At 35.1% G+C, this 27391-nt stretch overlaps 1 protein-coding gene across 1 annotated transcript in view; it reads left to right on the top strand.

The window, feature by feature from the left end:
* The window catches only part of LOC128551491 (putative bifunctional UDP-N-acetylglucosamine transferase and deubiquitinase ALG13), a gene marked incomplete at its 5' end in the record, with an annotated part of 60624 nt that overhangs the window by 23975 nt on the left and 9258 nt on the right, over window positions 1-27391 (top strand). Inside the window, 2 exons of the mRNA XM_053532365.1 lie at window positions 5736-5847; window positions 21394-21452. Of these exons, the coding sequence (XP_053388340.1) occupies window positions 5736-5847; window positions 21394-21452 (171 nt within the window). The remainder of the gene's footprint in view (window positions 1-5735; window positions 5848-21393; window positions 21453-27391) is intronic.

A 27391-nucleotide genomic window follows, 5' to 3' on the forward strand; every position in this document is an offset into this window, starting at 1 on the left:
TTCTTGTCCTCAAGTGCAATGATAACAGGTGAGCGATATAGGGCCGTCATGGCCCTCTTGTTTCAATTTCTACTCCATTCATCCATTTGTTCATTTTTCTGTCTATCCATTTGTAAGAAATTTTGGATTCGGTCATAACTTTTAAAGTACCAGAGGGGGCCTCCATGGCCACGTGGTTAAAGGCTTTTCCAGGAGTAGTTACTGCACAACCTTTAGCACAGTTGTGGGTCAGTTACTTACTGATTCGCTTTCGGAGTTAAAGTTGAATGGTTGTTGATGGTGTGGGGCACTTCACATTTATCAAAATAAACTGGATGTGAAAATGTTTTAGTCAAAGGGTCTGGCTTATGGGTGGATTGAATTTAATGACTTATTTTTGTGTCCTGGAGCCATAATTATTCAGGGGCCTGGTTGGCCGAGTGGTTAGAGTCGTTGACTTCAAACCATTTGCCCCTCATCGATGTGGGTTCGAAACTTCATTTGAGGCGTAGAATTCTTCACGTGAGGAAGCCAACCAGCTGGCTTACGGAAGGTCGGTGGTTCTACCCAGGTGCCCGCTCGTGATGAAAGTATGCACGGAGGGGCACCTGGGGTCTTCCTCCACCATTAAAGCTGGAAAGTCGCCATATGACCTAAAATTGTGTCGGTGCGGCGTTAAACCCAACAAAATAAAAAAATAAAATAAAACATAATTATTCAAAAAGCCCATACTAATATGACTACTCCCTAGAAAAGGGCTTTAACCTCTCATTGGCTATGTTTTACTTCTTTCTTTATGGCCAGGAAAAAGTATTTAATTTATCAGCTGTTTTCCCATTCAGATATTGCGTAACAATGAATCAAGCTATGACCTAGTAGTTGCTGAAATTAATAGAGTAAATATTGAAGTAGCCCGCCCGCTTAGCTCAGTAGGTAGAGCGTTGGTGTACGGATCGCGGAATCGTGAGTTCGATCCTCGGACGGGGCGTATGTTCTCCGTGACTATTTGATAAACGACACTGTGTCTAAAATCATTAGTCCTCCACCTCTGATTCATGTGGGGAAGTTGGCAGTTACTTGCGGAGAACAGGTTTGTACTGGTACAGAATCCAGGAACACTGGTTAGGTTAACTGCCCGCTGTTACATGTGGTAGAGCTTCCGCTTCGAGTGCGGGAGGTCGTGGGTTCGATCCCCGGCCGCATCATACCAAAGATGTGAAAAATGGTACCAGTAGCTCCCTTGCTTGGTGCTCGGCATTAAAAGGGAAACTGGCCTCTTCTCTCATACCCACGTGGCGATGGATTCCATAAGGAATGAGGTATCGAGAGTGATTAATGTAAGTTGTAGAACTTCCTTCACAATCAACCTAAAATAAATTATGTATAAACTAAACTGTCTTGCGGTAGGTCAGTGGTTCTAACTGGATGGGCTCCACCTTTGCCTGTACCAAACTTTTAGAGGAAAGCTGTGTCTGTAATAATACATAGTTGCTGTAATCTGCATGTTACAGATATAACTAACAAGTTTCTTCTTTAGCTTGGCATTCATGCTGAATTGCTTGCAGGGTCCATGGTCAAAATTATTTGTGCAAAAAGGCTGGAAATAGATATTTACAGATTCTTTGCTTGACTGATTTTAAGGTATAGGTAGAGCTTAGTATAATTGTCAACATCTTGGTGTTCCTGTTCAGATTAGGTTAAGGACGCTTCCTACAGTTTCATAATTTTTTTCTCAATAATAGATTTTGATGAAATGTTTTGTATTAAAAGTTCATGTTATGATGTATTGAAAAATGAAATAAAAATACTAGGTCACCAGCTTTGATTCACTTTAATTTGCCCCTAGATATGGTGCTATTTTTAACATTTTTCAATATTTCTATAATCCTAAAATATATTTCAGTAAACAACAATAATCAGCATAAATTTGATATCAAAGCATTTTTATAATGGAAAACAATATATTTATTTGAAACATGCTCAGAGAAATCAAAAGAAAATGATTTTGTAAAGAAAGGAATACTTGTTCAGCAGACCCAAGGGCTATTTTTGCATATTTTTGTCAATTTTAAGTTGGTACTTCTGCTATTTGATCGAGTTTCACATAATAGAATTTTATCAAACTCTGCACATACCTTCGGTTATGTCTACCTAATCTAAAACAAAAAGAAAATTGATAGGTCACCGTATTAGTTTTCCTTTAAATCAAATTACAACAAGGTGGGGTGTGGCGGGCATTTATACAACGCAGGTTGGTACGAAATACTCTTTCAGTGTTTGAGCAAATGACTTGGAGATATATCAAATTATCAAACGGCAGATTTCTTAATAAGCAGATTTTAAGGTGTTTCTGAAGCATTGTGATGTCATAGAACGATGAAAGTTTACACCTTTCTCCGAACAAAACCTATAGTTTACGAATACGGATGTACAGTATGGGTACGGTACGGGATTAGAAACAGCTGTGACTCAATGCAGAGTTGGAGCGCTGGTATAAATTACAGACTCCAGTATATGTCGGATTGAAGCAATTTGAACTAAAAGTATGTTAAATGTATATATTTTGTAACCATGGTGATACTTACCCTAACCTCTAGTCAGTATATTATACATATTATACATTAAATGCATGCGAACATACAATAATTTGCGAATTTTTGCCGTACGCGACATTAGATAATCACATCCGGGCATGCGCAGAAGACCGCTCCAACTCTGCAATGAGCTACATCGATTAGAAACACAACCAAATTGGCACGGTGTTGGGGTAAATATCGACCCATCCGGAAAACCTGTAGTGAGCGCCTTTAAGTCTGGTATCTAAGCAACCACTTGTGGAGATGGATTTGAAATTTCAAACATGCAATTACTTGAGATGTTGTGTACTTCCGTCTCCCACGTTGGAATGACGCCATACTTTCAGTGCATGTCCCCTGGATGTGCTGTTGTACTTTGGCGTATTGTTAGGTTAACAAGTGGACAATTAGTGGGAGTATTAGGGTTCGAATTGAAGTCATGACAGTCAAAAAAAATGACTGCGCCAGTTATATGGAGCTATGGTAGTTAAAACGTTTTACGCACTATGCCTAGTAGCAAAAATGTTACAAAATATGTATGACCAAATTACACAAAGATTGCGAATTAAAGTCATATATTTCCCATTGCACAATACACAGTAGGCCAATTTCCATAGCAAAGGTCTACGTTATTTTTGAACAGACCTCGTACACTTTTTACATGCCCGTTTTGAAAAAACAAATATGTGATGGTGCAAGCCCCTGTCTGTCATATTTCTTGTTTGGGGCGTAACTTAGTAGCCATTCAAGGTATTGAGTTTAATTGTTATCCCCCGCCAATGAAATCGGGAGGGGGGTATTGAAATGGCGTTGTCCTTCCGTCACGTCCGTGCATCCGTGCGTGCGTGTGTCCGTCCGCAGCCATTTCTCAGTAACTAGCAGGTAGAATTTCATGAAACTTGAAATAAACATGAACCAACATACTGCGATGATGCCCGTCAAGTTTTTTTTTGGATTGATCAATTTCCCTTAGAGTTATTGCCCTTGATTTAATGAAAAATGCCCAAAAATGTCCGTCCGCAGCCATTTCTCAGTAACTAGCAGGTGGAATTTCATGAAACTTGAAATAAATATGAACCAACATACTGCAGTGATGTCCATCAAGTTTTTTTTTTGATTGGTCAATTTCCCTTAGAGTTATTGCCCTTTATTTACTGAAAAATCCACGTCTGCAGCCATTTCTCAGTAACAAGCTTGTAGAATTTCATGAAACTGAAAATAAATATGAATCAACATACTTTGATGATGTATGTCATTTTTTTTTTTCAATTGGTCAATTTTCCTAAGAGTTATTGCCCTTTAATTATTTGAAAATCTACAGATTTGTACATAACAAACCAACCAATTGGTAGAATTTCATAAAACTTCTTTCATTCTTTTCCGTGAACATTTATTATAAACATGTGAAGTTGTGTACCCACACCTGGTCACAACCTTGCTTTCGTCACCCCCCCCCCCCCAAATTCTTTCCTTTTTATTATTATTTTTTTCAGACTTTCATGAATATTTATCAACATACAAAGTTGTACTGTTCCCCCACCTCACTCCTCCACCCAGTCATCCCCCTCCCCCCCCCCCCTCCCCACATTTTTATTTGTTTTCATTTTTAATTTTCCATCCATATTTCAATATTTATAATCAACATCGATGATCAATGACAATAATCGATGTTTTGTACCCTCACCCAGTCACCCCCGCTGCCCCTCCTCCCCCAACCAAAAAATAGCATTCATTTTCTGTTAAATTGATTTTGACAAATGAAATTATTTGCTTCTTTTGCTTCTTAGTAACATCCTTAACTTTTTGCCGGATATATTTTTTTGCCATTCCTGACCACAAACCCTTTCGGCGGGGGATACCAATTCATCGAATTTGCTTGTTGCATATAGATAGGTGGTGACAAGACAACATGCAGTACACATGAACTAGGTCTGTAGGTTTAAGGTCAAGGTCACAAATTTAGCTCAGAGATCAAAATTGACTATAATTTTTCTTATCTGTAGGATAACTTAATAACCATTTAAGTAATGGACTTTAAACTTGGCATAGACTGGCTGAGACCATGTGAAGAGGGCATGAATCAGGTTGGCAGGTCAAAGGTCAAGGTCACAAATAGAGCATAAAATTCAAATGTTGTCCTTCATTGTCCAGAGCATAACTTAACAAACATTTAGAGTATTGACCAGTCTTGGCATATAGATTACAGGTCTACTTGGAAGAGTTTCATAAAAGTAGCCTCAATTATTTTCCTCATCAAGATGTGCAAAGTGCACGACCCGAGTCACTGTGTCCAAGGTCAATGTCACACTTAGGAGATCAAAGGCTCTTGTCCACTTCAAAACCTTAAAAATCACTTTTAGGCTTGACCAAGACAACCTCCAGGTGCACGACCCGAGTCACTGTGTCTAAGGTCAGTGTCACACTTAGGAGATCAAAGGCTCTTGTCCACTTCAAAACCTTAAAAATCACTTTTAGACTTGACCAAGACAACCTCCAGGGCATATTCATTAAAAAAAAACAACATATTAATTTAATAATAATAAGTTATGCTTATAATCCTGCATTTACTGATTATAACTGCATGTATACCATCTGTATGACCAACATTATCAGCAGCATTTATTGGGATATTTACCTTGAAAGGATCAATGTTTTTGGTTGGTTTATTACTAATATTTCAGTTTCCAATACAGCTATTTACTACTCCAGGTTTATATAGTGGATAATTTTGTACGATATGGGTGGATGGAAATACATAGCAAAAATGGATCAGGGTATTTTATATTTTATGACTAAATTATTATAATGATGGTGGAGTCAAAATAGTTATTATTGGGCACTTAAATATGTTTTGAAATATATGAAAAGTAGTAACTGCTTAGGGAAGAAGGGATATATAAAAGACAGAAAACTTTATACATAATATGACAGAAATTGGCGTGTGCTCTTGAATACGGCTTCATAGATCTGAGATGATATAGCATTTACTTGAAAATGAAATCAAATAGCTATTGTAACTGTGGTTAAAGTGAAAAACGATTTTCTCAAAAGACATGTCAATATGTAAAGATGAAATACTGAGATATGACCCAGCTGTTGTGTTTTGTATTTGAATATTCATATGTAAGAAACGTGTTGTCTGATTAGTTAAGTGATGGTTTTTACTGTTGTTTGCTGCAGGATCGTCAGTTACGGAAGCCATCCCCTCCAGTTCCATACAGGATAGCTAAGGCTTTGGATCCGTGTATCTATAGAAACGTAGAACTGGATATCTGGGAAGAAGAGAAAAGGGGTAGGTGACCATCTTCAATCCATGTAATTATTTGTGTTTGTGTATTAAGGATTTGCAAATTAATTTTGGAGATTAAACTAAAACTGTTTACTTTCAGCTGACACTGAAATTTAGAGCTATGGCTATTTGGATTTCTTTTTTTATAATAAAAATTTCATTAAAGGATGAATTTTACTGAACCAATTTTGGAGATTAAACTAAAAAGTGTTTGCTTTCATCTGACTTGTCTGATGAACTAAAATTCAGAGGTACGGCTATTTGAATTTCATTTTTTATCATAAAAGTTTCAATAAAGGCTGAATTTTACTGAAACAATTTCGAAAATTACTACATAATTTAATTCATTTTAGTTTGGACTTCAGATAAATATTTGTAATTTATATAGGTCCAGTTCATATGATTTTAGGGTATTATTTAATTTAATTATCATTTTCCTGTAACCTTTACCTGCATTTAAAACGATCACTAACATACCTCATTATGAATGATTTTTTTGCGTGATAATTTCTTTTGAAATACTTGTGATTTTTCTATCCCAAAATGGCTTGAAGGTAGTGAATTTTGTTATTTAATCAAATGCACATAATTTGCATCAAAGATTGTAATCAAGTGGGTTACTGTTAGTGAAAGGTGAAAGCAATACTTACTTTACATGCAAAGTAGAAAGTAATGAAGAAATTTTCTTTTATATATTATGCTCTTTGCATGCAAGACTTTCTTTAAAATGTCTGTAAGAGATCCAAAAATGATTTACTACATTTTAATATTTTTTTCCTAAAATAGACTGTGACTTGAAACGGTGATTTTATCATTAAATAAAACCATTGTTAGGATTTATATCACGAGGGTGCATCAGAAAGACAATGATTCTGTTCAAAAGAAAATCACTGTTTATGATACATTATATAAGCAATATTGAGGCTTACTACTTACAACATGAACATTTGCCTTTTTTGTGCTGTTTCCACTTTCATTGTGCCCCAAAGACTTTTAAGGCTCTGACCAAATAATTTGAAGTGTGATTTTGTTGCATTTTAATGTCACACTTTAAAGGTGGATAATCAGATTTTGGCCATGTAACGGATTTGTTCGAAACTTTAGCATCTGATCATTTACACTCATTTATGTTCACTTAACACTTAATACAAATTAGATTTTCACTGGAGGTATTTTTAAAATTTCATTTTCCTATCCTGGTTGCCCAACCAAGATAGAGTTGTTTTATCATAAGTATAAATTTGATAAACAAACTTTGCCTAAGGAAATGTATAAATATTAGACATATTGTAATATATTTGTAAAATATTTGCATTAAAAATTATGTATTTAGATGGAATTCATTAGAAATGCAAGTTTGAAAAATTATTATTACCTCCCTTTGCCTATCTTGGTTGTGCAACCAAGATAGATTGGAAATAAATGAATTCAGAAGCTACACACAGCTTTAAAACTTGCATTTTGGTTCAGATTGTTCAATAGTTGATATGTCTATCAAATGCAAATGTAAAACTAGACATTGTATCAAAATAAAAAGAAATACCCAGCTTTTTATATACTTTCATATTAAAGGGGAGTAATTACAAAATTTTATAAAAATAATAAAATATACATTTCAAATAGGAATCTAACTCTATGTAATCGGTCTTTTTGTTCCTTAAATAATTCTCTACCAGAATATACAAAAAGTAAAAAATGTCATTAAATGTTGATTAAAATGTGAATGACCACCTTTAAGTTTTCTTCATTGAATAGGAAGACAAAAATGGGATGTCTTAGTCTATTGAATAACATACTTAGGCCAGAGTTTTTTAATAACTTGGGTTACGGGAGCGCCGGGTCCTAATTCTCCAAAATCCAAATAAAAATAAAATTCAAAATTGCGATTTTATTTTTATTTTCCCCGACGCTTGCATCTACTTTCCGTGGTGGAAAATAAAACAGTGTCCATTAACCTACAATAAATATCACTGCGCGTGCAAAGGACTTCCGATATTCTCAAAGGACGACAAAATCAATACACCGTGACGTAACTTTATTAGAATGACGCAAAGAACTAAAAATACATTATTTTTATAGCTCTTTGAATGACGTGACTAGCTCCGCCCCGTAACTAATTGCCGGCAGTGTTTGAAGTGTGTGACAGTGTGAAAGTATCGTGTCTGATAGAGAACGTCCGTGATAGAGAACGTCCGTAAATATAAACCGTTATCCAGATCAGCAGACATGTTTAGAAGGCCTTAATTGCAGACAACAAAAGGCTTGGATTAAATTGGTGAAACAAGCTCCTAAGTCGGAAGACAAAGAAACTTAATTGTGGAAAATATATCGATAATTTCAGCACAAAAGCCTCAGCAAGTAACTATATTTTAGCAAATGACATTTCACATCCAGTTTAAATTAATACATTTTTTCCGACCGGTAATAAATTTGCTACTTACTTTGGATTTTCATCAATGATAAATCCTTTACAGTATTTTTAGAAGAAAAAAAAAACAAACATTCAATTTGTCTCCTGACCTATTAAAAACTGATATCTTTGACACATTTCGACCAGCACATGGCAGCTGACATCAAAAGGAGTGTCCCAAAATTTTCCTTTATTGATTTTCTTTGATGTAGGATAAAAGTTAACTGGTTGGGTATTGCAAGGTGAATGACGTAATTTGACATAATTCTACTCCGAGTAAAATGTACTTCAGATTTTTTTAAGTGGATTTTCGTTTTGTAGCTGAACAACAGTAAGTCTGGTGATTTTAATAAAATGCTGACTGTTGCTATAAATTTAAAAAACAATAAACTATTTTTTGTTAAATAAGATGTTTTCTAATTAGTATGGTGATAATAGTAATGATTATGATGATGATGGTATTGAAGGTAACTGTACAAAGTTAAAATATGTAAGTTTGAACGTAGTACCTTTGCTGATTGTTTTTAAAATTCGCAATTTAAATCTTGAAGTCTACCTCAAATTACTTTCAAAGTTGTAGCCAGATACGGAGTTCAGTAACTTTTAAGAGACCCCTCACACTTAACAGGCTTGGGACTGTCTGGCATGTATAGTGAAAAATGGCCCATGTCGGAGCATAAATGAAAAATGGAGAAATCATAAAAGAAAAAAGTGAAAAGTTATTTCCGTCTTCCTTAACCCTTACAATGGTTCAACCGATTAGTTTTGCCTTTGCGACCAGTGCAGACCTAGATCAGCCTGCACATCCGTCAGTACATTTTGAGTGAACACACCTTCGAATGATAAATGGTATTGCCCAAATTGAATGATGGACCTGTCCATTTTAGAAACTTAGCGTGCTAAAGGTTAAAAGGTCAGAAACACAATATGCATAGGATGTGACAACAATACTCTGACACTACACTCTATATAATCACACCAACACCAGAAACAGAATACAATGCCAGCGGTGTTTAGTCTCTATTTATTAGCAAGCTATATATATGTTTAAAGCAGGCAAGCAACATGCAAAAAATTTCAAGTATTTAATAGTTTCTACAACATAATATTATAACATACAACATGGAGGCTTTAATAAAAAAAGTGGGAATAAAATGCTTCAAATTGGGAAAATAACTTGTCTGATTTATCTAGACTGTGTTGTGAATCTACATTTGCCTGAAACAACAATTTTTTTTAACCCAGTAGCACTTCTTACAAAATAAAAAAAATTGTGTTTTTTTTTTTCATTTTTTTTTCCGATGCCACCATTTTCCTACTTTATTTTTATTTTTATTCCCTCTTCCTAATGCTCATTTTTGGAAAATCTCCCGTAACCCAAGTTATTAAAAAACTCTGGCCTTAATTAATATATATATTGCTCACTCAAATTACAATTCCTAGATACTGGAAACAAGCTTTGGAACCTCAAAATTTTGTCTTAATCTTTTTGAAAAATTGCCACTGGATCCCATTTTCAATATAAAAAAAACGCAACTGAATCTTTGTAATCAAGATATACAAAAAACAAGTTTATTTGATAAATCAGATAATAGTAGTTGAATATAAGGTTAATAACAAATGTGTTTTTTTTTATAATGGCCCTATAATAGATCTATGGATAGAATCCCTTTTTTTTAAGTGGTGAAACAACTTCAGAGCTGACTATGGGTGGAGCTGACTATAGGTGCTCAAATTTCACAACATTTCTACATTTTAACTCTCTGTGATATTGCATTAACTTGGCATCCATCAAATGTGAATATACCTGATATGGGGAAAACATACTATTGCAATTAATATATTGAAATGAATGTCTTAAATAGCAGATTAATGCAGTGTAATATCAGCATTGTGTAGTAATCAGTGTAATCTTTTCAACAATCTACAGAACACAAGTACATGCGGTTTCTTTAAAATGAATGCAGACAAAACTGCTTGTGTGTAATGATGACTTGGGACATTTTTTTAAATTGCAAACTTGAGATACTTGACTGACTTGCAAGGTATAGGGCTTAAAATAAAATTTAGTTTGTTTGACCTTTACCTACCGACCCGATAAAATTGCCCCGACTCAAATAATTTTATTGCATTCCAGAGAAAAAAATTATTTTTATTTTCTTATCAGAGGGAAACACTTATTTTGGTGCTCGAAACTGGTGATTATTTTATTTAACAAATGCGTAAATAATTATGGCAAGTGAGAAAGTAACCCACGGTCAGCTAGTAGAAATCGATAAAGCGGACTGTTTATTATCTCGTGTATTCCGAAAACGTGTCAACTATGCCGATAACGTTGCCTAAGGCCATAGGATGCAGACGACAATCAAACCGCTTATAACCGGAAGGCAATCTGACAAAAGGACATAATTTTAAAAATCTAGTATCTAATTTACCCGCAAAATGTAAAGATACCAAAACGTCATGCCGGTAATTTTCCATTCCACGAGCACGTGCCACCTATCATAATATCTAATTTCCATCGCTCGACGTTACTTTTGTTTACACATACACAAAAACCGCGCGTAGTGCATTCATTTCTTATTATTATTGCATCAATATTTTTAGCACCACTTAAGAAGTAATATAGTTTGAATTCTATAACGATTTTAATAAGATATCGACAGGAATGTAGGTAAAATTCTATAAAAACGGTCAAATTTAAATTAAGTTCTTTGTAAAATTTCAAACAGTGCGATCTTAATTACTTTTTTAGCTCGACTATTCATAGAATAGTAGAGCTATTGGACTCGCCCATGCGTCGGCGTCTGCGTCAGTGTCCGCGTCCCGATTTTGGTTAAGGTTTTGTATGTAAGCTGGTATCTCAGTAATCACTTGTGGGAATAGATTGAAACTTCACACACTTATTCACTGTGACAAACTGACTTACATTGCACATGTTCCATAACTCTTTTTTGCTTTTTTACAAAATTATGCCCCTTTTTCGACTTAGAAATTTTTGGTTAAGGTTTTGTATGTAAGCTGGTATCTCAGTAACCACTTGTGGGAATGGATTGAAACTTCACACACTTATTCACTGTGACAAACTGACTTACATTGCACAGGTTCCATAACTCTTTTTTGCTTTTTTACAAAATTATGCCCCTTTTTCGACTTAGAAATTTTTGGTTAAGGTTTTGTATGTAAGCTGGTAACTCAGTAACCACTTGTGGGAATGGATTGAAACTTCACACACTTATTCACTGTGATGAACTGACCTACATTGCATAGGTTCCATAACTCTATTTTGCTTTTTTTACAAAATTATGCCCCTTTTTCGACTTAGAAATTTTTGGTTAAGGTTTTGTATGGAAGCTGGTATCTCAGTACTTACTAATGGGAATGGATTGAAACTTCACATACTTGTTCACTGTCATGATCTGACATGCACTAAGCAAGTCCCGTAACTCTACTCTTTTTTTTTCAAAATTATGCCCCTTTTTCGACTTAGCAGTTTTTGGTTAAATTTTTGTATGTAATCTGATATCTCAGTATCCACTAATTGGATTGGATTGAAACTTCACACACTTGTTCACTGTCATGATCTAACATGCACTGTGAAGGTCCCATAACTCTACTTTGCATTTTTACAAAATTTTGACTTAGCAGTTTTTGGTTAAGTTTTTGTATGTAAGCTGGTATCTCAGTATCCACAAATTGGAAAGAATTGAAACTTCACACACTTGTTCACTGTCATGATATGACATGCAGTACAGAGGTTCAATACCTCTACTTTGCATTTTACAAAATTATGCCCCTTTTTCGACTTTTGTATTCATTCAGTTGACAAGGCTGTTGAATAGTCGAGCGTTGCTGTCCTCCGACAGCTCTTGTTCTTTCTAAGAGTAAATAAATGATAAATTCTATGGGCATAAAGTTCAGACTTTTGACCAGAAAGTACAAAAAAAAAAAACAATAAAAAAAAACTTAAATAATGAAAAAGCGTCAGCAATTTAAATACATGGCGTAAAACGACTTTTGGCAAACAGATTTATGTTAGTGTGGCAAAATAGCTCACAGAGGTTACGGATATCCACAATTATCGTTTGACACATTTACCTGTCAGTTTATACAGGATATTGAATCTGCTTTAACAAATTAAAGAAGAAACTTTTTTATTGATTAATTTAAAGAACGGGGGCTGTACGATCAAACAGTGATGTGTCATATGGTGCGAAAACATGACGTAATTCCATGACAATCTCGGGCAACTATACCGCTTTGATCTCCACTTCAGATGCCATGATACCGACACACTTCTTTTAGCTCTTTGAGGGGGGGGGGGGGGGGGGGGGGGGGGGGGTGTTAATTGATGATGAAAACAAGGACAATGACTAAGTTTATCAATAGAATAATTACCGATAATCGTTTACGCTTTTTATCTCGCTTTCAACATTGGGTGGATTATGATTATTGTGTCCATATTTACTTTACAAAATAATCATCGTTCGGGAAATAAGTCTTGAGAAAGTGAAAATAACTAGTTGTCCTAACACTTTTGGAAAATACGGTAGGGGCTAAACTGTGATTATTAATACTACCGATGCAGTTATTATGGAGAGCAACTAGGTGGTGGATATTACAAAAATACAGTGAAAGAAAAATGTCTGCTGTGAAAAGGAAATTTAAGAAGAACAAATATGATTGATTACAAAGGAAACATAGTGTACATGAGAATATTATTTGTCTACTACCGTATTTTCCCGTATTAACGCCCCCGGGGGCGTTACATTTTCCAAAGAGGGGGCGTTTATTTGAGGTAAAAAAATAAAAAATGAAATTTTTTACAAAACTTAAAAACATCGTTCAAACTAGCTGTGAAGTGTTTCTGTGTTGTTTAATCCCCCCCAAAACGTAATTATTTGGCATCCAATTTAATGCAGTGTGTCTTTTATGCATTTAAATACGGTACCTCGTGTATTCCATGTCTGGCTTTTTGACACGCTCGCGACACTACACATTACGTCATGGCCCAAACAGCTGTGTACTCCGATAACATTTTCCTTAGTACATGCGGGTAGCTAATTGCGCAATACACAATGTCAATGGTTTGACACGCTGCTGTGTCTGCTTTTAAATTAAAAGTTCTTAAAACTGCCGAAGAAAAGGGTATATCGTAAACACATTGCTGCAAGTTTGTTTAAAGTCGGCAGGAAGCGTGTGCGCGAGTGGTGTAAAAACAAATCAAAAATGTATTTACCGTTTAATTTTCTGTTACGTACCGTACTTAGTACAAATGTTTTGGACTTACGGTACATGGACTGTTTAAAATTGTGTTTAATTTTTAATACATTGGACTTTAGTACTGTAAATTACTTATTATGTGGACTTATAAAAATGAGGTAGGTGATTTTTTCCCGTTCTTGTTGACTTTTTTTCCCCCTCCAAAATGGGTGGGGGGCGTAAATTAGAAGGGGGGCCTTAATTCGGGAAAATACGGTATGTGTTATATTTGAAATTTGCTTGTACATAATACTGCTTTCATAACAGTGACAGTATTACGGCAATTGACAGGCGAGTGGTGGGAAATTTAATTATCTGTGAAAATATATTATAAACTGACTTAATTGTTGATTTCAAAATGTCTTTAATCAGAGATCGTTTTGAAATGCATTTGTTCGAAGAGCGAAAATCTCAGTTTTTTGAATTTCAAGAATTTGACAAGAACCTAAATGTGTTGAAATATTACAGTCTAGATAGTTTTAATATTTTAATTTTGATATACCAGAACAAAGAGCTATAAAAATCTTACACTTCTTTTGCCAGGACAATGGCATAATAAATGTCTGATGTCGGGAAACCCAATCTGGTTTCTGTTTTTAGTAACATGACCAATACATGCTAAAAAAATCATCACTTTTGCTTGCATACTGCCATAACCGTTGTTAAAACCTTCTAAAACTCATAAAAAGTTATTATCTATTGAATTAAGCATCAAACACTTGTTGAAAATAAGCTGTAATTCAGGTAGTGTGTTTAGATGCCAAATATCGCGTATTTTCGCGACTATATTGTTTTGTACTTTTAAGCGCAGATGTAGTGAAAACACTTTTGATATATATATAAAGAAAAAGTATAGAAATGAAAGATACTTAAAGACTTGGTGCACTTTGCCTTATGTGCAAATTAAGTCTGTGCCCATATTGCGTGTGCATGAATATGGCTAGGGGTTTATTACAAGCATACATTTAACAGAGCATCTCAGAGATTATATATCTACAAGCAGTAGGTATTAATAAATAGACTTTATTACTGAGACAACAAACATTTAGAAAAACTAAAATATAATAAAATTATTTACCTACCTACCTACCCACTGTAAAAATACTGGGTCGGTAAAGGTCAGACAAACTTAATTTTAATTTAGGCCTAATACAGGTATTCTCTCTGGATTTTATACCGTATGGTTTAAATGGTTTAATAAAAGAATCAGTGAAAGTGTTCTAAATATTTGATTTGGCAATTCCAGTTTAATGACTATTAACACATTGATAAGTGTTCTTGATTTTCATTTAACATTTGTATGAATAAATTGCTTATAACTGACCAGTGGTTTAGATCTGTTCAGTTATAAATTGAACTTGAAAAAAACAAAACAACAGAAGATCTTTATTATTTCATTGCAAATTATGCTTTATATCATTGCAAGTCTTTTTGCACAGAGGTGACAATATTTGTTGAATTGATAGGTCTTTTGACGATGTGTTTTTTGTTGCATTTATTCAAATCTTATTAGTTTACTTATATCCTTTTATAAGGCACTCTTTACTACTGTTACAAACTTTAACAAAATTCTTTTTTGTTATTCTTCTGTGTTAATCCTCTTTGCCTCTCATCTTGCCCAGATTTTTCACATAAGATATAATAAATTTGCAGAGGCATTTAAGGTAGTATTACATTACCTGACTAAATGTATTTTATGGTAATTAGTTGCAGTTGTCCTGGGAAATTGGTAAAATGATTATTTACACGATTTGGTTGCAATACCTTAGTGACACATTATCATAAACTTTATAACTTTATGAAGCTATTTATTGGTTAAAATGTTTTAAAAGAATTCTCAGCATCAAAAAGGGAGGCATTTTAGGAGAAATTAAATCACCAGATCAATATCAACATAATGCAGGTACAAATATATTTAATGCCAGACTGTATCTTACGGGGGATTTTAAGTTTGAAAAGAAACTGAAGAAATCACACTTGCAATCGGAGTCCGATTAAACTTATTTCATATTCAGTTTCAAAAAGATATAAACCTTAAACAAATCTTATGTAGAAAGTATTTATTTCGAAGTGTTGAATGATTTTACAAAAGGAACATTTACGAGTTTGACTTTCAATCATGTATTTGTTTAAACAGTGTGTTCTAAATGTATTTTGTCTCCCCCATATTGTTTTTGCCTAAAATTGCCGTTTGTCTTTACATCCATCTGTTCATCCACATTAAGCTTGTCCGGCTTTTCTAAATGCTTCCTACTTTTTCCTACTTTTTGATGAAAACTTCCTACTTCTACTTTTTTTGCTTGACATAAAAAGGACAAAAAAAAAACCCCAGCCTTTTCAGTAGTTACATTTGCAGATTTTGGACTCTTGATGTGTTGCTGGCAATTTCTGGAGCCTTTTGATGCCTCCTGCAATACATTGCCTCATATCAAGGTACCTATAATCCTACCAAACCATATGGGTACACTGATTCAAGCACAGAAACTGCCAGTCAAGACATCTGGAGCCATCATTTGGTTGCCAATGTACAGTCCTGGATCCAGGGCTGGCCTGAGGGGGCTCATGCCCCCCAGTTGACTGAGAAGTGGCCTATACTCATCAAAGATACACTGCTATTTTGGCAAAGGAATAGTTTTTCTCAAAAGTTAGACCCAGAAATGCACCAGAGGCCACCGTTTCATGCCTGTATTTCAAAAATTTCCAGGGGGAGAACCCCCTGACCTCCCTAAAATGAGGGGAGTACAGCCACCAGGAAATGCACCAGAGGCTACCATTTCATACCTGTATTTCGAAAAACAAATCCAGGAGGTGGGGGGACCCCTGCAATACCTACCCGCTCTCAGCACTCGCTATGCATTTTGGCAGTGACCTCTTCCTTCTAGACTGGTGCCCCCAGTGCAAATTTTATGTAAATAACCTCCTACTTTTCCTACTTTTGTTTGCAAACCTCCTTTTTTTCCTACTTTTTTGTGTAGGGACCTCCTACTTTTTTGCAAGGCTATGCTGGAAGGCCTGTGTATGTTGCCAGCATGTTCAGCTTTGCTGCACAAAATGGCCTCCAGAGCTAGAAATAGAAAAATCTTGTCGGGCTTTCACAGGTCGAACTACAGGACAGATTTCGACAACATGTCACAGGAGTGATCAGTACCAAGCCTTGTTGTGCTTATCACTGACATGTTCCACTTCACTGTACAAAATGGCCGCCAGAGCTAAAGGTATACATACAGGGGAGACATACGTTTTTGTGACAAAAACGCCTTCTAGTTGAAATTAGAGGTTTCATAATGGTAAAATTGATTTATTTTCTTCATTTATGAGTAAGTTGTAAAATATATTTTGCAGTTTGATAAAATAATAGTTCTTTATGAAAAAAAAAAAATTTTTTTTAAGTTTCTTCTTCAGGCATTACAGTCGTAACTCACATTTAATAAAGCAGGATTTACATAAAGAAAATTATATTGTTGGAGGGGACATAACTCTGGAATTTTGGCCTATTAGTGGTCTTTTTTGACAGGTTGTTATTTTTAGCAGGCACTTGGGCCCTATATGCACATTTTTGGTTTCAGTTTAGCTATCTAATCACCATACTATTTTTCTGACTTTCATATTGCATACTTAAAGTACAAAATAAACAACATAAGTTGTTCAGGTTACTGCAATAATTATTGTACAACATTAATTAAAAAGGAATTTTTTTTAACATAGAATGTTAGTTTTATTTACATTCATAAAAAGACCCATAGAAAAAATATCCTTTCCAGTTATATAATCTTTTTATATAGGCAGAACTGATTTATACTCAAAAGATATCATTCATCATTCATCGTACAAATGTTGGCTATGTAATTAGCAAAATAAAAGAAAATCATTACAAATTTTGTTCAAAGGGGGTACTGTATATGTTTCATGCTGGTGTTTTTGTATTGACAGCTTAATAATAGATCAATGAATCAAGTGCTAGACAGAACACTGACATAATTAAGTACTCTTAAAGAACAATATGTGACAGGATTTATTTAAGCCTAGTTGTAATGAATGACGGGGATATGAATATTTCTATTCCTGGATTGATAGTCTTAAGCAGTATCACTTTTTCAGAAGTTTTTGTTGAGCCCACTAGCTCGACATAATTGTCACAATGGCGGTTCCGTTCATGTGTGCGTCCATCCGAGTTTGTTTGGGCTGTAACTTATCCATGGATCAAGGGATTCTGAAATAACTTGGCACATATGTTTGCCTAAATGACATGGTGTTTTGTTGCGTGCAAGAACCAGATTGGTAGCTTTGAGGTCAAAGATCAAAACGCCATGCCGTTTTGCTTGTCCGGGCTGTAACTCAGAGATCCTAAATACTTTGGCACAAATGTTTGCCTCGATAAGGTGATGTGTGCACATGTGCAACAACCAGATTGGTAGCTTACTTATAGATCAACGGTCAAACTTTGGTGCAGTTTTCCTTGTCCAGGCTGTAACTCAGCCATGGATTGAGGGTTTCTTATAAACAAATTTCTATTTTAAAGCATTCTTTTAGTAGTATCATAAATGGTAGTGCTTTTGACAGCAGGTGGGCTCGACATGTTGCACGTGGACATCTAGTATACTTAAAAGGCTATGGAAAAAATAAGTATATTTAGGTAGGAAGACACCATACTGCTTTTCTCAGGAAAGACACTTTATTTGTGCAAATGGGGACTCTCAAGTTGTAGTTCGAGAATGAATGTTTAAGCCCGTAAGGTAGAGTCTACTATAATCAAATAATGCTTAAAAAAACATCAATTTTATTAACTTTCTTCAAATATTTGCAGAATATGGTATTCGAGAAAAAGAAACTATCACTGGTTGTAGGTACAGATGAAAATAGCTGGTTCTCAGGGCACTGTTTAGGCAGTAACTTGGCAGAGCTTCATTAACAATTACACAATTACCCTGGAACCAGAAATTTCAGTCTGCACCTTCAATATGTGAAAGATCCTTACATGCTTTGCCTTACACCAGTATCCCAAAGACAAACAGCACTGAAAACTAGCCTCTTCTTTGTCTTCATAACTTTTATTCACAAACATTCTAGGTCTGAGAGAGATGCTGTCTGCTTTGATCTCTAGGTACTGTATTCATTAATGTTCTAGGTCTGAGAAAAAATTGCAGTCTGCATGCATATTCATTAACATTCTAGGTCTGAGAAATATGCTGTCTGCTTTGATCTCAAGGGCCTGTATTTATTAACGTTCTAGGTCTGAGAAAGCTTTTGTCTGCTTTGATCACCAGGGTCTGTATTCATTAAAGTTCTAGGTCGTAGAGAGCTGGTGTCTGCTTTGATTTTGAGGGCCTGTATTCATTAACGTTCTAGGTCTGAGAAAGCTTTTGACTGCTTTGATCACCAGGGTCTGTATTCATTAAAGTTCTAGGTCTGAGAAAGCTGCTGTCTGCTTTGATTTTGAGGGCCTGTATTCATTAATGTTCTAGGTCAGAGAAAGATGTTGTCTGCTTTGATCACCAGGGCCTGTATTCATTAACGTTCTAGGTCAAGAGAGATGCTGTCTGCTTTGATCACCAGGGTCTGTATTCATAAATGTTCTAGGTCTGAGAGAGATGCTGTCTGCTTTGATCTCAAGGGTCTGTATTCATTAACGTTATTGGTCAGAGAAAGCTGTTGTCTGCTTTGATCTCGAGGGCCTGTATTCATTAATGTTCTAGGTCTGATTAAGCTCTTGTTTGCTTTGATCTTGAGGGCATGTATTCATTAATGTTCTAGGCCTGAGAGAGATGCTATCTGCTTTGATCTCGAGGGCCTGTATTCATTTACGTTCTAGGTCTGAAAAAGCTGCTGTCTGTGTTGTTCTTCAGGGCCTATATTATTAATGTTCTAGGTCTGAGAAAGCTGTTGTCTGCTTTGATCTCGACAGCCTGTATTCTTAATGTTCTAGGTTTGAGAGAGATGCTGTCTGCTTTGACCTCAAGGGCGTGTATTCATTTACGTTCTAGGTCTGAGAAAGCTGCTCTCTCTGTTGTTCTCTAGGGCCTATATTCATTAATGTTCAAGGTGTGAGAGAGATGCTGTCTGCTTTGATCTCGAGGGCCTATATACATTAATGTTCTAGGTCTGAGAAAGCTTTTGTCTGCTTTGATCTCGAGGGCCTGTATACATTAATGTTCTTGGTCTGAGAGAGATGCTGTCAGCTTTGATCTTGAGGGCCTGTATTCATTAATGTTCAAGGTCTGAGAGAGATGCTATCTGCTTTGATCTCGAGGGTGTGTATTCATTAAAGTTCTCAGTCAGAGAAAGCTGCTCTGTCCTTTGTTCTTCAGGGTCTATATTATTAACATTCTAGGTCTGAGAAAGCTGCAGACTGTGTTGTTCTCCAGTGCCTGTATTCATAGGTCTGAGAAAGCTGTTTTCTGCTTTGATCTCGGGGGACTGTATTCATTAATGTTCTAGGCCTGAGAAAGCTTTTGTCTGCTTTGATCTCGAGGGCCTGTATTCATTAATGTTCTAGGCCTGAGAAAGCTTTTGTCTACTTTGATCTCGAGGGCCTGTATTCGTTAAATTAAATGTTTTAAGTCTGAGAAAGCTGCTCTCTGTGTTGTTTTTCAGGACCTATATTATTAACATTCTAGGTCTGAGAAAGCTGCAGTCTACATTGTTCTCAAGGGCTTGTATTCATCAATGTTCTAGGTCTGAATCTTGACTCTTACACTTTAATCTGCTAACAGAATGTAATAAAACTTTACATGAATGCAGCAGCTAGAGACATCTCAGTAAATATCATCAGACTTATTTTGTAATAAAGTAATGACATGCTGAATATTTCAATTCTTATTCTTAGGGCTGAATTTCAGACTTAACATAGATCAGTACACGTCTGGTTGCTGCATAAGTCTGTCATAGAAATTACAGGCTCTGCCTTATCTAGCTTTAAGGTTTTAGTTAAGAAATAATAAATGTGTGCCTATATTTTATCAGTTAATAAAATATGGGCAGGAGTTCGGATGCGTAATAATTAAATCACGAGTGCGTATATTTTATTAACTGATAAAATTATTGGAACATATTTATTATTTCGATTCTAAACACGCAAATTCTTCGCATTTTACAGCACTACATTTTAGCTCGATATGTCATTCGGCTGGCCATTTGCTATTATAAAATCCTCCCCACGAATGGAAAGGATTGCATAAAACGGAATTTTCCGATATTCAGTAAATTTTAATTAAAGTATTAAGTAGTTACTGCTGTAAAAAAAATTTTTTCAATAACATCTTAGGTCAGATATAGAAATCAGAAGTAAATACTTCATTCAAAGTTTATATATGCAGTTTCTAAAAATAGTACACATAACCTACATGATGGCACTGAAACATACACGCCAGAACATTGCGGCGGCATATAAACAAGTAAACACATGAGTCTGGAAGATTGGAACATGAATTATAATTTATTTACTGTCCAAGTAGAATCTACTTGACATTTGTGGTGCCTACAACACAGAAATTGTACACTACACACATGACCAGACATAGATGCTTTGGTGTTGAAGTTGAAACTTACCGTCTAAAACATTTTCTTATGGTAAAAATATAAACAAATAAATTCATCAGTTAGAAATCGTTTGTTTCAGAAAATTTGATGTACTTTTTATTACTACTACATAGCACTGAAAAAGTCAAGTATTTAGTCTGTATATAACGGAAGCAGAGTAGAATCTCACAGTCATGTTACAATCGTAGGGTGGAATGCAAGCGCTATATTTTATCATAGACTCATGTATAGGCGATTTCGCTATATGTTTATATAGCAACTGCTAAGGATCGTGTTAGAAAGCTAGTTAATTACTTCCATCATACAGTTCAGAATTAGAGATGTTTTTATCCTTTTTTCAGAGCAAATCAAAGAGTCTCCCGAATATAGAGAACGGTTTGCACCAGGAGATAAATGCCAGGTTAGTTTTTAACTTCTCTTACAGATAAATTTTTAAACCAAGGGGAGTTTCTGGTTCGCTTCTTTAAGATCACATTTGTTAGAATGTGTAAATTACTGCCTTTTGAAAGAATCAAGAAGATTGTTAGCCTGTCAACAACTTTTTATTGAGGATCAATTTGAGAATTTGAATTGTGGTAGATATTTCATGTATACAGATTTTGCCTGTAGGATTTTGTTAGGACGTTGTTATTTTCTTGAAATAGCTCTGAAACTAATGAAGGTATTGCATCGGATCTTGAAGAAATTGACGTAACAAGTCCCATAACTTAAACTGCTTTTCTGATTCACAATTTTGATATTTAAGAGAAAGACATTAAATCCGCTGAAAGGAATTTAATGTAGTGTTTTGTGGTACATCGATGTCTATAAGGGGAATAGAAAGACGCAACATTCATAGCTCTGCCCTGAATAATAAAGCTGTTTCCCTTTTTGTATACTTTCCCACTTTGTAACATTAAAGGAATAAATTTTACTTCTGTCTACCCCCATTATAGTGGGGAGAGACATATCCTTTTTGCCCTGTCTGTCCGTCCATCCATCAAACTTCATTTCCGATCAGTAAAATTCTGGAGAACCATTCGATCTAGATCCTTCCAACTTACTAGGATGGTAGGGCTTAGAGAGTAGATGACCCCTTCTGTTTTTTGGGTCACTTGATCAAAGGTCAAGATCACAGGGGCCTGAACATGGAAAACCTTTTCCAATCATTAACTTGAGAACCACTGGACCCAGAATGTTGAAACTTCATAGGATGATTGAACATGCAGTGTAGATGACTCCTAAATTAATGATTATGGGATCACTTGATTAAGGTTAAGGTCACAAGTGCCAGAACATGGAAAACCATTTCTGATTAATTACTTGACAACTGTTTGACCCAGAACCTTCAAACTTCATAGGATGATTAGACTTGCACAGTAGATAAACTGCTGGTTTTGGGGTAATTCTATCAAAGATCAAGGTCACAAGGGCCAGAATCCATCAAACTATTTCTGGAGAACCATTTGACCTAGAACCTTCAAACTTCATAAGATAATAGGGCTAACCAAGTAGACTTTGGGGTCTTTTGATCAAAGGTCAAGGTCACGGGGGCCCGGACATGGAAAACCATTCCCAATCATTAACTTAAGAACCACTGAACTTAGAATATTTAAACTTATAGGATGATTGCACATGCATGGTAAATGACCCCTATCGAATTTGGGATCACTTGATTTAAGGTCGAGATCACAGGGGCCAAAACATGGAAAATAATTTCAGATTGATAACTTGACAACCATTTGACCGAGAACCTTCATACTTTATAGGGTGATAGGACTTACAGAGTAGATGACCCCTATTGGTTTTGGGGCTACTTGATCAAAGTACAAGGTCACAGGGGCGAGAACATGGAAATCCATTTCCAATCCATAACTTGACAACCACTTGTCCCAGAACATTGAAACTTCATAGGATGATTGGACATACCTAGTAAATGACCTCTATTGATCTTGGGGCCATTCTTTTAGAGGTCAAGGTCACAGGGGCCTGAACATGGAAAACAGTTTCTGATCAATATCATGTGAATCACTAGACCCAGAATGCTGAAACTTCATTGGATGATTGGACATTCAGAGTAGATGACCCATATAGATTTTGGGGTCACTAGATAAAAGGTCAAGGTCATAGAGGGGGTGGAGGGAGAAAAATATTTTAAAACAATTTCCAATCAGTAACATGAGAACAACTTAACCCAGAATATTGGAACTTCATGGGATGATTGGACATGCCTAGTAGATGACCCCCTTTGATCTTGGGGCCATTCTGTCAGAGGTCCAGGTCACAGGGGCCAGAACATTGAAACCCATTTCCAATCCATAACTTGAGAACCACTTTACCCAGAATGTTGAAACTTCATGGGATGATTAGACATGCCGAGTTGATGATCCCTATTGCATTTTAGTTGCTAAGACAACCATCAGTGTCTCTGACTTTCACTTCTGTCCCCTACTAACTTCTTGCCTATTACTACTATGCTTTGGGGAAGATACGCCCTTTTCTACAAAAGCATCAGTCTTCTGTATTAATGTGACTTACAGTGTAAAGCAAGCAAACGTAACCCATAACCCTGACTTATTATATGAAATTGTCTCCCTTTTTAATTGCATTTAATTTTTCATATTATCAGTATTGAACAGAATAACTTTAATTAAGGGATTTTTATACAACTTGGTACAGTGATACTTGTCATTAGGATTTGAAAGGAAAAGTTGCCATAAATCTGGCTTGAACAATAAACAAGCTACCAGCCTTTTTCCTTCCAATAACTTAAGGCGATAACTTTTCACTCTAGCAAGAGACAGAGAGAGATGATAATGAACTGAAAGGAAGAACAGAAGAACCATAACTCTGTCATGACTTTTTCCTCACCATTTTCATTTTTATATAAAAACATTTTTACTTACTTTAAACATTTTATGGTTTATGACAGAAACTTTAATTCCCTGTAATTTGACAAAATAATAGATAAAAATGAAATTGACTCCATAACTCATTTATAAATACATATAAAATTATCTCCTTTACTGGACATAAGAGGTGCAGTGAATAGTATCGAAAATATGTCAGTAGGTATCATTTAATACCAAAATGGCCTTTGCGCACAGAGCTTTTTAAGTGGGGTTATGAATCACATTTAGTGATAGCTCTAGTTTGATATGAAATATTAAGTTGAAATTGTAATAGTATATATCTTAATGGAGTAGATATTAGTTATGAAATTGATTGAAAAAAAAATCAATTTCATGGTCAAGTGACTATCTGGTATTCTTTTTTATCACAAAGATAATCAAATGAATTTTTTTCACTGTTGTGGATAAAACATGCTACTATTTGAGACATGCTGGTTCAATGAATCTAAATTGAGATCTGTCAGTTGTAAGTTCATGAATGCATTTTGTGGATAAACGAATTGAAATTGATCAGTATTCATATTTTCTTGTATTGAATGCTGCGCTGCGAGGGTGAATGCCATTCATAATTACGCTGAACTAAAAGATGCATGTTATCCTAATTTAACATTTCAGTAGTCAGCTATGGATGTTTTAATGTCTTGATAAAATCAAAAACATTAAAAATATCTCTGTACTAAGCTGGAACTCGGTTAAATAACAATAATAAAGCTTTGACACCTTACATTTCCAATTGAGAGCCATTTAAAAAGTATATTTCTTTTGATTCTATAAGCATTCAAACACCTAACAAACTTGGAAATTAGGCACCTCTACACTGCAGTCCTTCCTCCCTCCCTCGCATGGTAAATTTAGGTTGTGAGATTTTTAGGTAGTTATAGGTTCAACTCTCAAGTTAATTTGTCCATTTTGATTACATATAATATAACGGAAAGTTGCTTTTGCTGAACTAATCAGTGCTATTTTTAATTCCAAGAAGAAGGTATACAATCAGTCGTAAGAGTTAAAAGTAATGAACTGGTATAAATGCAGCAACATACAGTTTTCTCTTTATACAAAACTGCAGGATTTGACAGCTGCATTACTAGCTCTCTATTAACAATAAAACTAATGTTGATCTTTGTTTTAGGAAAGGTAATATTTCCGGATGATACCGTATGGCGGATTAATTCTGCGGGTTTTATTTCTGCTTATTCTGCGGTCCGATGCTGTCATGCAGAAATAAATTCCGCACATTTAAACTATCAGCAGAATTTTTTGACGCAGAAATAAACTTTGATATTTCGCTTAATATAATGACCCGTTATCTTTACCTCATGACTTTTTCGTCTGCTATCAAGTTATTCACACGGTATCAATTGTGGTTGATTGCTTTTGTTATTGTATCAATCTGTTGTCCATGAATGAAATTGGTTACTGTTTCGGGCGTGTAATCTTTACAAGCGTATATCACAAAACGCGCTAGGTTTATGAAAAGTTTGACAAACTTTATATAAATTTGGGAAAATAAAATAGATATTGTATATATTTGTAAACAAATCAGAAATTTTTCTGCAAGCAGTGTTACATTAAATGAAAATGTCTTTCAAAATGAAATACCGGTACTAGACCTACAATATTTATTCTTAACTCTGCATTCTGATCATGCACGCTAATGAAAAGAAATCAGATTTAAACATAAATCAGCTGCACCAACTTTCACTATCCTAGACATAACTGACTAGAATGATATGCATTTGAGTCATTAATTATGACGAAGTAAATGCGGTAGCTATTTCCCATGTGCAGAATTTACTTCTGGTTGATGCAAACCACAAAAATTAATTCCTGCTTTTCTCAAAGGTCGCAGAAAGAAAAAACGCAGAAATAAACTAGGCCCATTTTAGGGCAGAACCGCAGAAATTTTTACCCACAGAATTAACTCGCTATGCAGTAACTTGAGAACGCTTGGGCCTAGGATCATGAAAGTTGATAGGCAGGTTGGTCATGACCAGCAGATAACCCTTATTGATTTGAGGTCAAAGGTCAAGGTAACAGTGACCCAGAACAGTTAAATCGTTTCAGTATGATAACCCAAAAACTCTTGGGCCTAGGATCACGAAACTTAATAGAAAGGTTGATCATGACCAGCAGATGATCCCTAATGATTTTGAGGTCAGTAGGTCAAAGATAAAGGTCACATTGACCCAGAACAGTAGAACTTTTTTTGCATGGTCAGGTACAGATTTAAATCATTTTGATATACAGGTGTAACATCATCAAACTTAGGACAAGTTCCACTTTGACATTGGCTAACTTTTGTGACAAGGTATAATCCGTCACTCCAGAGGTGCCGCGACTGGGGCTGCAAGACGGTGTTTCAGATGTTTTGAAAATATCCAGATTTTTTCATCCACTTTCTTTGCTTATACAAATTTGGAGAGGCAAAACGGAGGAAATTGGGGACATGCGTTATTGGATGCACATGCCATTAAAAGGGTCATGAAATTGGCCTTAAATTTTTCAAACGTTTTTAACAGAGTTTTAACAGGTCACCATTAAAATTCACCCATTACTTCTTACTATTTAATGAGATTTTCATGACCATAGTTTTAATGCCATACATTAAAAATGACTTTGATGGCCATGAAAAGCTGCCTAAAATAAACCATTAAAATAAGTTAACAGGCTCCTTAAAATTCCATGAAAAATTTTAATTGGCATGAAATTAATGTGCCATTAAAAAAGTACCCCTTAATTTCACATTAATTAGTAAGAACTAATGGGGCCATTAATTTTTTTAATACTCTGTTAATGGCCTTTAATTATTAAAAAATTGATTAATGGTCTCATTAAATATGTCAGATTCAATTTTAATGGGTTCATCATATTTTAATTGTATATCAAATTAAGGGCCTTGAAAATTTGCCATCAGAATTAGACATCTTAAGATAATCAACTTCATATTAATATTTGCCGTATTGATTTAAACTACGTATTACTACACATGTAATAGTATCTATACATAATGTACTGTTTTGTAAAATGCTAGAAGAATATTAATTTTGTTTCTTCTTTTCTCTCTTATTATTTTGTAATGTAAACACATGTAACAGCCTCGTACAAACACTTGTTATATTGTATCCTTATTCTGTCATATGTTCATATGAAATGAGAAAATAAATGGATATTGTATTGTATTGAGTTGTACTGAGAAGATTTACAGGTACCGGTTTAATAGATCAAGTGACCATGTGGGTAGTTATTATTAACATTATAATATTGACAAACATTCTGACCAAGTTTTTATTGGTACAGACATTAGGCATCAGGTGTATTCAAAAAGCAACTGTTGATGACAATGTCAGCGAACAATGGGCAGTCACAATTTAGCTCTACTTCAGTGCTTTGTGCTCACAAGCATGCACTTAAACAGCTAGGAGCAAATGTTTGAGGGATTGCATCACAA

This window comes from Mercenaria mercenaria, unplaced genomic scaffold, assembly GCF_021730395.1.
Source record: "Mercenaria mercenaria strain notata unplaced genomic scaffold, MADL_Memer_1 contig_1161, whole genome shotgun sequence".
Taxonomy (NCBI): domain Eukaryota; kingdom Metazoa; phylum Mollusca; class Bivalvia; order Venerida; family Veneridae; genus Mercenaria; species Mercenaria mercenaria.